Source organism: Equus przewalskii, chromosome 12 (assembly GCF_037783145.1).
Source record: "Equus przewalskii isolate Varuska chromosome 12, EquPr2, whole genome shotgun sequence".
NCBI lineage: Eukaryota > Metazoa > Chordata > Mammalia > Perissodactyla > Equidae > Equus > Equus przewalskii.
In genome coordinates, this window is record NC_091842.1 from 23,140,682 (window position 1) to 23,152,867 (window position 12,186).

Below are 12,186 nucleotides of genomic sequence, written 5' to 3' on the forward strand. Positions count from 1 at the left end.
TCTTGGGAATCAATAGACAAACAGTATCTCCTCAAAAAGAAAGATTGGCAAAGAACGTGGGCAGACAGTCCTCTCCAGTCCAACAGGGTTCTAAGGCAAGAGAATGATCAGAACCCAGAGGGCAGAAGGGGAATAAGAAAGAGTGGGGAGGGTGATTTGCAGGCAGTGCTTACCTTTTAAGCTGGAGTTTAAAAGGAGCTAGAACTTTTACTTGGTTGGAAATTGTGGTGAGAATGTTCCTCCTGGTGGGAAGAGAAGTCAGAGTGATTAATAAGAGAGATGCAATAGGTTTGGGGCAGTCAGACCTGGGATCCAGCTTCTTGGGAATTCAGTGTCCTCATTTATAAAAATAGGCCTCGTAACAGTCCCCATTTTGCAAAAAGTAGATGCAGTGAAGAATGTGAAACACTGAAGCATGGTAGGTGCTCAATGAATGTCAGGACTTTGGAGCTTATTAGCTTTGGTGGGGTTCTGACTCTGAACTGGAATATGAGCTCCTTGAGGGCAGGGAGAGAGATTCTTCCTTATTTTCTTCCTCTTGAGCCCTGGCATTCAGACACTTTCAACTTCTGAACATGCATCTTGGGACCAGTGCATATAGATGATAGTCTTAATAATACGTGTAAATGTGGAGGCTCAGGTTTTGTGAGGTAAGAAGCAGCACACTGAAACAAGGCATACTGTTACTTACGTGATAGGCAAAGTTGGTTTGTGCTGATCTTGGATCTTAGAAGATAACTACCATAGGCGATACTGTCCCAGTGCGAAATGCAACCCTGTTCCAAACCAACTGAAAAGCAGCATTTTGACCCACCACTGTTCACTGGCTTAGCCCTCACACTGTAGTGGTTATCACAGTGCACACTAAGGAGTGACAGCAAGTCAGGGTGAATTCTTTCCCTGAGTGATCACTACCATACTCATAGGTCAGGGCCTTGTGGATCTAATTTTTGCATTTATACTTAAATAGTTTATCCTTTAAAAATAACTGAATTGCCCTGGCACAACCTCTGAAATTGGAGTCTGCCTAAGGGAAGTATTTTAACTCTGTGAATTTCCTTTCCAGAACGCTAGCTGACATGGCAGCCGCCACATCCGTCCACGTGGTTGCAGTAATTGAACCCATCATTCAGCATGCCGACTGGTTCTTCCCTGAAGGTGGTTATCTTTTCAGTTTCATTGACTGCCAACGCAACATGATAATAGTATAAAAACTCTTTTTAAAGAAGAAAATACATGAGTAATCCCTTTCGCTTTTTCATGGTTCTTTCCAGACTGTTTATTTGCATTCATATTTTGACATAACGGTAACCACATTATTTTGTATTTCACTTTGTTTCAATTAAAACAAGAGTCATTCATTCAGCCAGTGTATACTGAATACCCAGTAGGTGCCGTATGTTTGCTGGCAAGACATGCAGTCTTCCCTGGAGGAATTCCGGCCACTGGAGAAGGAAGCCACATAAAAGGAGAAATTGTAATTCACAGCACATTAGAAAGATAGGTGGATGGAGAGCGATTTGACAAACTCACATATTGGGCACAAAGACCTAGGGGTTGCTTTATAGAAGAGATGACATTGAATAGGCTGGAGTTTTCTGCTTGGAAGAAAGCTTTTTGTTTCCCTAGGCAGATAGTTGGATTTGTGCAAAGATGGAAGAGAAAGTAGAAAAGGTTGATGGGGGCCAGTTTGTGAAGGTCTGAGAATTAGGATTTCATCCTACAGGGGATGAGATTTTCACTATGTTGCGTCCTGGATCCTCAGAGGTTCCCACGCTCTCCTTTGGGAGAAGTGATCAGGCAAATGTGGGGTGTCTGGACCTCCTAGCCTTCCTTCACCCAGAGCAGCCCTGCTGTCACATCTTCTGGAGTGTAAGCTCCATGATGCCAGGGCGTGCTCCTGTTTACTTTGCCCTGGTCTTCCTGCCTTCAAGAATCACTCCTCCCTCAGGTAGGTTGCACAATGAATGTGTGACAGGTGAATGAATATTGGCATTCCGCCCCAGATTTCTTTTGAGAAAATGAGTCTTGCAAAAACTGCCGTAGGCAGTGTGGAGTTGATATGGCCTTTTATTTCTAATTTATATTAAACTGTAAATATTTCTCTTCTTTTATGATTCAAATAAGTAATCCTTGCTTCGTGTCATCTTCTGTATCCCATGATTTTTTTTCTTACAAAAAATAAAACAGAGGAGTTGTGTAACTTGTATTGTGAATCATATCCCCTCCCCTATTTCTAGCTCTCTTATTTCACCCCCCTGGTTTGATAAACCCTTCTTAAGGTGTGAGTGCATGGAGCTTCCACTTGTGAATAGCAAGGACTTGTGGACTGAAGAGTGAGGTTCCTATTCCATTGGGGTGTTTTAAAGCCCCTCTCAACTCCTGTGCTCTATGTCTCATTTACACTTCTTTGTTTTTCTTCTCGTAGAGGTGGAGTTTAACGTATCAGAAGCATTTGTACCTCTTGCCACCCCAAATTCCAATCACTCGTCCCACACTGGAAATGACTCTGACTCGGGGACCCTAGAGAGGAAGCGACCTGCCAGCATGGCGGTGATGGAAGGGGACTTGGTGAAGAAGGAGAGGTATGTTTAGAATTGTTCACTTTCAAACTGGCCGTAGATGTCACGTAGAAGAATTGTTAAACCCTTGGTATCTGGTACTGCCTCAATGGACTTATAATATCAGAGTGATCCACCATGTACCATGACTATTAGAGTCCAGAGAGTTTCAGGAATACTGCTCTAGTTCATTCCAAGCATTAATCTGACCATAAAGTAGATACGTAGCTTGTCAGTTAACATTTGTACCGTATGCGTCCAAGCTTTACTTGGTGGTCTGAGATAAGCCCTACACAGTGGCATCACACATGTTACAAATTCACCTAAATGTACTTGATTGGGGGAAAAAGAGAAGAAGGAAGAAAAAGTTAAAAATTGTGGACATACGTCTAGGAGTGAATGTGAGAACAATCTCTCTCTCACAGTTAGTTGCGTGATTTGGTGTTTAAAGAGAAATATTTCTGGTATAACTTGGCCTCTCAATGGAAGCCAACTGCTGAATCTGATGTTCAGCTAGAGAAACCTCAGAATGTGCCAATTCCAGAAGGAAAGAAATGGCTGTGCTGGACTTAGTGAGAGACAGTATGTCTCTAAACTAGGCTCCATGGGCGATTTGTGGGATTTTCAAAGGTTATTAAGGCTGTTTGTGATTTTTGCCTTCAGATGCCAATCTGTCCAACATGTGTGATGAAATGCCACTGTGTTCATCAGTAATGCTGAGAGTTAGAGAGGCCTGTTTGAAGTAATGTGCTTTTCTTGCATACATGTTATAATATTACTGGAAATAGTTTTACATTCAAACTAAACAACAGCTGTTATTTTAATTGCCCAATCTTATAATGAGCTTTGTTTTTTTGTTTTGCTTTTTTTTGTAAAAAGCTTTACTTTCCTGTTCTTTTATTCTGGAATCCACGTTTATGTACAGAAGTTTTACTTCTCTGAAGCCCCGTTCATACATTCGGTAGTGCTTCCTGATGGCAAACTCTGTCCTCCGCAAAATTAGCCTTCGTATATTTTAAGTCAGAAAATGCAATGTTGTGGGTCAAGTTAGCACACAATAAACAATTCTCAGTTATCTGTCTGGGTGGATTCTCCCCGCCAGCTGACCCAGTAAACCCAAGCTCGGGGAGCCATGTATCTCTCTATTTTTTTAAACTGAAAAAAAGTTTTAAGGTTTATATACCAGTGAGTTTAAATGAAAAGTAGGTCTTCCTTCTACCTATCGCCCAACCACCATCCCCTTCTCAAAAGCAATAATTTTCCAGTCTTACGTATCCTTTCAGATATGTTCTTTGCAGACACACGTACAGATATTTCTACATCTCAGCTTACGAGGCAGTGTGCTGTGACAGCCTTACCTTGCGCTGGGAGGACTTCTGCACACAGCTTCCACATTGTTCCCCAAACACACAGATTTGGGATGATGGGCTTGTATGTAGTAGTATGGAAATAAACACACTAAAACGATGTCATTCACTCAAGATGAGAGGCCTGCCTATTTGCTTTCAACTGCTCACACCCACATTGAGAAAGGACATTGATCAGTACCAGGTCTGTTGGCTCTCTCAGGTTTAAAGCCAAATTGAGTTGCTTGCCTTGGTAATAGGAATGACCATTAATCATTGGTCATTAATCATTAATTGCTGCTGCGTTGCATACTGGGCAACTTGGGTGGCTATCCCCATGTGTGGGTTTTAACACACGTGGAGCAGTGGGCTTCTGTGTCGGTGGTCAGCTTGCATGGTGTGTTGACTGTTTCTTCTCTCTGTGTAGCTTTGGTGTGAAGCTTATGGACTTCCAGGCCCACCGGCGGGGTGGCACTCTAAATAGAAAGCACATATCTCCCGCTTTCCAGCCACCACTTCCGCCCACAGATGGCAGCACTTTGGCTCCAGCAGGCCCAGAGCCCCTTCCCCAGAGCTCTAGGGCTGAAAGCAGCTCAGGGGGTGGGACTGTCCCCTCCTCTGCGGGCATACTGGAGCAGGGGCCAAGCCCGGGCGACAGCAGGTAAGGAGGCCAGCTTGTGCTGGCAGGAATGCTGGGCACCCCAGCCTTCTTCAGGTGCTGGCCTGTGGGCATCCATGCCCACAGAATCACTTGGCATATTTTGAACCAGATTTGCCTTCACTCCTCTCGTTGGCAAAGGATGGGAAAAAAGACTGCATATTGCTCGCTTCTTTTCCTGTTTTCAAGAGAAAGCAACATTTGCTTGCATTCTGTACTGTACTGCTTTGGTGCTGGAAACTGGAAGCCAGTAGGTGTCTAGCAGTATTACAAACCTCTTTACCTGTGTGATGTGTACTCAGTGTTCATGTACCATTTGCTCGTTGTCATCTAGTATGCTAACTCGTAAACATTTGAATGTAGCAAGTTAGTTAGATTATAGTATTCCTGGCATTCACTCATTCACTCACTTACTCACTCACTCACTCACTCACTCACTCACTCACTCACTCACCCATTCACCCAGCCAGCCAGCCAGCCCATCCGTCTATCCATCCATCCGTCAAATAAGATTTTCTGAGTAACTGTTAAGTGCCAGACGCTGCACTAAGCACACTAGGTGACTGAGGTCCCCTCACCCCCAGCTTTCAGTCTTGTAGGGGAGTTGATACACGAGTACAAGGTAGAAAATATGATGATAGCTTTTCTTAAAAGCCTCTTTTGTTGCTTAACCTTTTGATTAGCCACCTGTAATGGGCTGCAAATATATAGAAACTTTAAGAAAAAGCACCTTTAAACTTGAGATTTTCATTTAATTGGCGTGAATTTTTATTTAATTTGCACTGACCCAGGCAGCTGGTTCAGAACTGACAGCTGATGTAAAAGGTGAGCCCCTCTACAGAGTATATGCTAAAATTTTTATTATCATTTATTCTACTTTGACCACCTATGAAGCACTAAATGGTCATATATAGAGTAAAATAAATGCGTAAAACAAAGACAGCCAGTGTATCCATGCATCTTTTTCCACGCAGAGAGATGAATTTGCCTTGGGAGAACTCCCTCACTTCATCTCCTTTGGGATGGGGAGGGAATACCTTGTGGTGTATGAAGCTAGCTACTTATGTGATAAGAATCTTGTTAAATCCTCATAGCTGAATTCTGAATGTTTTGTCATTCCTGAATTCCTTTTTACTCACATAATTTGGGGAAGTTCAATTTTTAGTTAAAAAGAACTGAGGCTTCAAACTTCCTAGAGCTTCATATGCTGATCATAAGCTCCAATGTTGGCTTGTCAGTAACTACTGCTCCATGCACGTATTTGTTTGGGTTTAAATTTTTTTGATTGCGGAAAAAAAGTATTAGCAAACTCACATTTTCATTTACCTGTAGCATTCAACTTGTTTAATTAAGCCTAAATATATTATTTAAGACAATAATTAGTCATCACTGCAGAAGGACAGATGGAATGTCAGTCATCGATTTGGTCTTTGTTTCATTCTGTAGATATTTTTGTGAACATTTCACTAATGATGTTCACTCTTTAATTACCTTGACAAAATGTCACTGTAAAGTTTGTTAGAAAAAGTTCAGAGCTAGGAAGTAGAAAGCCTGAGTTTGATCTCTACTCTCCTGCTAACCACTCGGGACTTTGAGCAATCACTTAGCTTCTCAGAGTTTCTCTTTCCTCAGGTCCACATTATTGATAATAGTCGACTACTTTATAATTTACAGTATTAGTATTTGGCCCTAGCTTTTGCTTAGTTTTTTACAATGTCTGTGTCCAAATCACATTATTTTGAAGCCCAAAAACCCTTTCGCGTTTTTTAATATTTCCCAATTTAAGTACAAGCAAATTAGAACTTGAAATTTCTTGTTGGTTGCTGCAAAATGGTCTCGCTCATGATATTTGAGTGGCAGAGTAGGTGGAAGACAGTCTGATGCAACGAACCTCAAAATATGTAGTCTCGTGTGTCACCCAATAAATGTGTGAACAATTTGAAATTTCAGATCAACTTCTTGCCTGCTGAGGTGAAAATTCTGGTTGGCATCTTATATTTTACAGCATGCTCAGCTTTTCTAGCTGGGAATGCCTAACGTCTAACTTGGCTTCTTCTCCCCTTAGTCCTCCAAAACCCAAGGACTCTGCAGTTGCAGCTGCACCTGCACCGGGAAAAAACAGCAGTCAAACGGCCACTGGCCAGAATCAGGCCCAGACAGCGACTGGCTCCCATCAGCTCTCTGTGGGCCCAGCACACAATTCTGCTGGCCCCAGTCCCCACACTGTGCGTCGAGGTGAGTAGCCCCCTTCACTGCGTCCCCTTGGGAAGGATGTGCACACCTCCTCGGGTTAGTGCAGGGGTTCAGGTGGCGAGCCTTTCCAGCAGATTGTTTCCATGGCTGTTATAAAATATCAAGTAGAAAAATCAGTCATTGAAGAGAAAAATCATCGACGAGAAATGAAAAAATGGAGAGCAGGAAAGCAGACATTTAAGAAAACGTGTAAGCTATAAAGCTTAACAAACAAAAAGTCATTTCTCCAGAAACACTCCCAGTTTTCCAGGAATCTGGTGTTCCAAGCCCCCACTCTCTTTTGGAACTGTCACAGCCTCTGTACTAGCTAGGCTTTGCAGGTCTGCGAGCCATTGTACCCTCTGGCTTGGGGTCAGGGTCTTCTGGATCCTAATTAACGTATAATCCGAACTGTTACCATCCATGCCCCCTGTGGTCCGCCACACAGCAGCCAGAGGAATTGCTTTAAAACACAAAGCAGATCATGCCATTTCTTGGTTGAAACTCTCCAGTGGCTTCCGTGCAAACCTCCTACCGTGGGCCCTGCCTGGGCCTACCTCTGAGCCCACCCCTTACACTCTCCCACTCTCACCGCATGTCAGCCGTGCTGCTGTGCTCTCTGTTCCCTGATGCACTAAACTCATTACCTCTTTAGAGCTTCCACACTTGTTTTCTCTTCTAGAACATTCTGACCCATATCTTCATGATGTTCTTTCTTCTTTTTTTAAATTTTATTTTATTGTGGTCAGTGTGCTTAACATGAGGTCTACACTCTCAAATTTTTAAGTGTGCTATTAAGTATACAATACAATATTGTACTCTAGGCACAATGTTCTACAGCAGATCTGTAGAACTTATTTTTCGTGCATAATTGAGACTTTATGCCTATTGATTAGCAGCTCTCCATTACCCTTCTTCCTAATACTCCATTCCCCTCATTACTCCTTCCAGGGAGTGCAACTACCATTCCACTCTGATTCTGCGACTTTGACTAGTTTAGATACCTCATGGAAGTGGAATCGTGCAGTATTTGTCCTTCTGTGGCTGACTTATTTCCCTTAGCATAATGTCCTTATGTTTTATCCATGTTGTCATATATGGCAGAATTTCCTTCTTTTTTTAAAGCTGAATAGTATTCCATTGTATGAATATACCATTTTTTTCTTTATCCAATCATCGTCAGTGGACATTTAGGTTGTTTGTACATTTTGCTTATTGTAAATAATGCCTCAATGAACATGGAAGTGCAAATATCTCTTCAAGATCCTAATTTCAATTCTTTTGAGTAAATACCCAGAAGTGGGATCACTGGATTATATGATAGTTCTATTTTTAATTTTCTGATGAACCTCCATATTATTTTCCACAGTGGCTGTACCAATTACATTCCCGCCAAAAGCACACAAGGGTTCCAATTTCTCCACATCCTTGCCAACACTTATCTTTTGTTTTTTGTTTTTGTTTTGAAGAAGATTAGCCCTGTGCTAACATCTGCCTCCAATCCTCATTTTGCTGAGGAAGATTGGCCCAGAGCTAACATCCGTGCCCATCTTCCTCTACTTTATATTTGGGATGCCTGCCACAGTGTAGCTTGATAAGCGGTGCATAGGTCCACACTCGGGATCTGGGCCGGCAAACCCCAGGCCGCCGAAGCGGAGCATGCGAACTTAACCGCTACAGCACCAAGCCAGCCCCATCTTTTGTTTTTTTTGATGATAACCGTTCTAACAGGTGTGAGATGCTATCTCATTATGATTTTGATTTGCATTTTCCTGATGGTTAATGATGTTGAGCATCTTTTCACGTGCCTGTTGGTCACTTGTACATCTTCTTTGGATAAATGTCTGTTCAAGACTTTAGCCTATTTTAAAATTGCGTTAATTTTTTTGCTATTGAGTTGTAGGTGTTCCTTGTATATTTTGAAAATTAACCCCTTATGGTGAACATACTGATTGAAATCTTATATTTTATAGCACGCTCAGCTTTTCTAGCTGGGAATGCCTGACATCTAACTTGACTTCTGCTCCCCTTAGTCCTCCAAAACCCAAGGACTCTGTAGCTGCAGCTGCACTGGAGAGAAATAGCAGTCAGATGGCCACTATTACAAATATTTTCTCCCATTCTGTAGGGTGCCTTTTCCTTTTGTTGACTGTTTGCTTTGCTGTGCAGATGCTTTATGGTTTGGTGTAATCTCACTATTTTTCCTTTGGTTGCCTGTGCTTTTGGTGTCACAGCCATGAAATCATTGCCAACGCCAACATCATGAAGCTTTCTCCTTGTGTTTTCTTCAGAGTTTTACAGTTTCAGGTCTTACATTTAAGTCTTTAATCCATTTTGAATTGACTTTCGTGTGTGGTGTAAGATAAGACCCCGCTTTATCCTCCCAAAGGCTGTCCTCTCCTTTGAGCCACCATCATCTACATGTGGATCCCAACTGATCCTTGGGGGAAATAAGGTCTTCTCTACCTGGATTCCAGGTATAACGTTGCTTTTTTTTTTTTTTTTTTAAGATTTTATTTTTCCTTTTTCTTCCCAAAGCACCCCAGTACATAGTTGTATATTTTTAGTTGTGGGTCCTTCTAGTTGTGGCATGTGGGACGCCACCTCAGCATGGCCCGATGAGCAGTGCCATGTCCGCGCCCGGGATCTGAACCAGCAAAACCCTGGCCCGCTGAAGCAGAGGGCGCAAACTTACCCACTCGGCCACCGGGCCGGCCCCTGTAACGCTGCTTTCAGATTGAGACTCCTTCCTAGCCACATAGGAGTCTTTCCTGCTTCCTGCAGTCACAGATCTCCGGCTTCCTCACAGGAGGAGTTTGATCCTTTCTGCCCCTGCCTCAGCCTCCCAGCACCTTCATAGGTGGTCTTAGACAAGGGCTGCCTTTCGCCCAGCCTGGCTTCCATGTGGGACTCCCATCGCCTGTCACACTGCTCATGCTTCCTCTCCTGATTCCCTCCACACCCGTAAATGTCAGGAATGATCTTTTATTCAATATGAATTTACAATTAATATTGCTAGAATGGAAAGCTAGAAAATTTTCTTTTTTAAGTTGCTTATGGTAACCAGAGTATGGCTAATATTCCAGATTCCTTCCTTTGTCAGCTAGTTGGTTGTTTCTGTCGAAAAAGTTCTTCTGAGTTCCAGGGCCAAAAGTTCTAGGCCAGCAGAGCAGAGCAGACTTTATACCCTTTTCATTCCTGAATTCTGAGCACTATGAGCAGGGAGCCAGGCAGTGTAGGAAGGAGGAAGAGGGAAAAAAGAGTCCAGGGAATCCACAGGACATGGTGTGAACCTCTGTTTTGCCACTTACCAGTTTTGTGACCTTTTGCAGACGCTTGACCTTTCTAAGCCTCAGTTCTCTCCACCTTGAAATGGATATAACAATGCCTGTCTTGCAGTGAGCTCATGAGACTTACATGAGACAGTTTATCTAAAAGGCCTAACTTGGTGCTGGTGGTGTGTTAGGCAAACGATACCTGTTTGTTTCTGTCCTTCATTTCCCTCTCCCTTGCTCTGGGGATTAGTAGGATCTCAGCAGAATTTGAAAAATGCCAAAGTCTCTTCTTTCCACCCCTCCTCCCAGCCCCAAACCAGTCTCCAGACCTGTCATTTTTCCCTCCTACCTTACCCTCCTCAGTTACCAAATTCCCACCCCCTAGTGATCTAATTTCAGCTGGTGGAGGGAGGAGAGAGCTGTGGCTCACCTCTCCTTAGGGAGATCATTCTAAGGCACTCTTCCAGATTTATGTGTACTTTTACCTAGGATGTATCTATTAGCTCAAATGATTCTGAAACTGGTAGAACTTCTGTTAAAAAAAAAAGTCAAGCCTTCTAGGAGAAGCTGGCTTAGGGCCAGGGAGCCATGTTACGTACAAGCAGGCGGGTTGTGCTTAGGGGTCGCCTCTTAGCTGCCCTTGCTTCTCTCTGTTTCTTCCCACACTCTCTGAGGGATGAGCGCTGCTGTGTGGACTTACACGAGCAACTCCGTGTTGGTGGGGTGGCCTCCATGAGCTCAGCTTTCTTCTTATTGAGCTTTTAAAATGACAGGTCTTTAAGGACCTATATGTGTATAATGTAGTTTTTTAAAATAAACTTTTTATTGTGAATAATTTTAGATTTACAGAAAAGTTGCGAAGATCGGGCCGAGAGTTCCCCTAGGCCCTTCACTCACTTTCCTCTATCGTGAACATCCTACATCACCCTGGGACATTTATCACAGCTAAGAAACCAACACTCGTACATTACTATTAACTAAACCCCATCTTTTGTTCAAATTTCACCAGTTTTTCCACCAGTGACCATTTCCTGTTCCAGGCTCACTCCCATCCAGGAGACCACACTGCATTTAGTCCTTGCGTCCCCTTAGTCTCCGCTGGGCTGACAGTTTCTCAGTCTTCCCGTGTTTTATTATGGCTTTGACAGTTTTGGGGAGTACTAGTCAGGCATTGTAAAGAAAGTCCCTCAATTTACGCTTGTTGGATGTTTTTCTCATGGTTAGACTGGGTCTGTGGGTTTTGGGGAGGAAGACCACAGAGGTGAAGTGCCCTCTTCGTTGCCTCCTCTCAGGGGTACATACTATCAGCGCAGCTTATTACGGGCAAGATTAGCCTTGGTCCCTGGTTCAGGTGGTAGCTATCACTGTGCTGCTCTTGCTGAAAGATGTTTTTTCCCTTTTGTGCAGCTGTTAAAAAACCTGCTCCAGCACCCCCGAAGCCAGGAAACCCACCTCCTGGCCATCCTGGGGGCCAGAGTTCTCCAGGAACATCTCAGCATCCCCCTAGTCCGTCAGCAAAGCAATCCACCCGAAGTCCTTCTCCGCCCCCTCAGCACCCAGGCCAGGCTCCAGGCCAGCCCTGCGCCACCTCGCAGCTCTCTGCACCCCGGAGGTACTCCAGCAGCCTGTCTCCAATACAAGCTCCCAGTCACCCGCCACCACAGCCCCCGACGCAGGCCGCACTGCTGGTGCACTCCAAACCAAGTGGCCAGGGCCCAGCCACCCCCATGGCACTGCCCAGCGAACATGGACTTGAGCAGCCATCTCACACCCCTCCCCAGACTCCAACACCCCCCAGTACTCCACCCTTAGGAAAACAGAACCCCGGCCTGCCAGCTTCTCAGACGCAGGCGGTGAGTAACCCTGAGACTGTGCAGCTACACGCTGGAACCTTACCAAGACCGAGACCAGTACCAAAGCCGAGGAACCGACCCAGCGTGCCCCCACCCCCTCATCCTCCTGGCACTCCTCATCCTCCTGGCACCCAGTCAGCTGGGGATGGCAGCCTCACCAATGCAGCTCCCACTGCTTCCAAAATAGTGACGGGTAAGTAGGGAACCAGTTCAGATATTTCCCCTTTCCATTCTGCATTACTTTTGTACTACTCCCCTTCA

At 44.2% G+C, this 12,186-nt stretch overlaps 1 protein-coding gene across 23 annotated transcripts in view; it reads left to right on the top strand.

Annotated features, from left to right (window-relative positions):
- ARHGAP17 (Rho GTPase activating protein 17) overlaps window positions 1-12,186 on the top strand; it is a 91,373-nt gene that overhangs the window by 66,873 nt on the left and 12,314 nt on the right. For 12 of the 23 annotated variants that reach the window (XR_011524793.1, XM_070568244.1, XM_070568247.1 and 9 more), the window contains 5 exons: window positions 1,067-1,158; window positions 2,429-2,585; window positions 4,335-4,568; window positions 6,631-6,800; window positions 11,480-12,118. Coding sequence is in view for 20 of the 23 variants with exons in the window: in XM_070568244.1 (XP_070424345.1) it covers window positions 1,067-1,158; window positions 2,429-2,585; window positions 4,335-4,568; window positions 6,631-6,800; window positions 11,480-12,118 (1,292 nt within the window). In the remaining 3 variants the exon portion in view is untranslated. The remainder of the gene's footprint in view (window positions 1-1,066; window positions 1,159-2,428; window positions 2,586-4,334; window positions 4,569-6,630; window positions 6,801-11,479; window positions 12,119-12,186) is intronic. The other 11 variants (XR_011524795.1, XR_011524796.1, XM_070568258.1 and 8 more) reach the window with 1 other exon arrangement.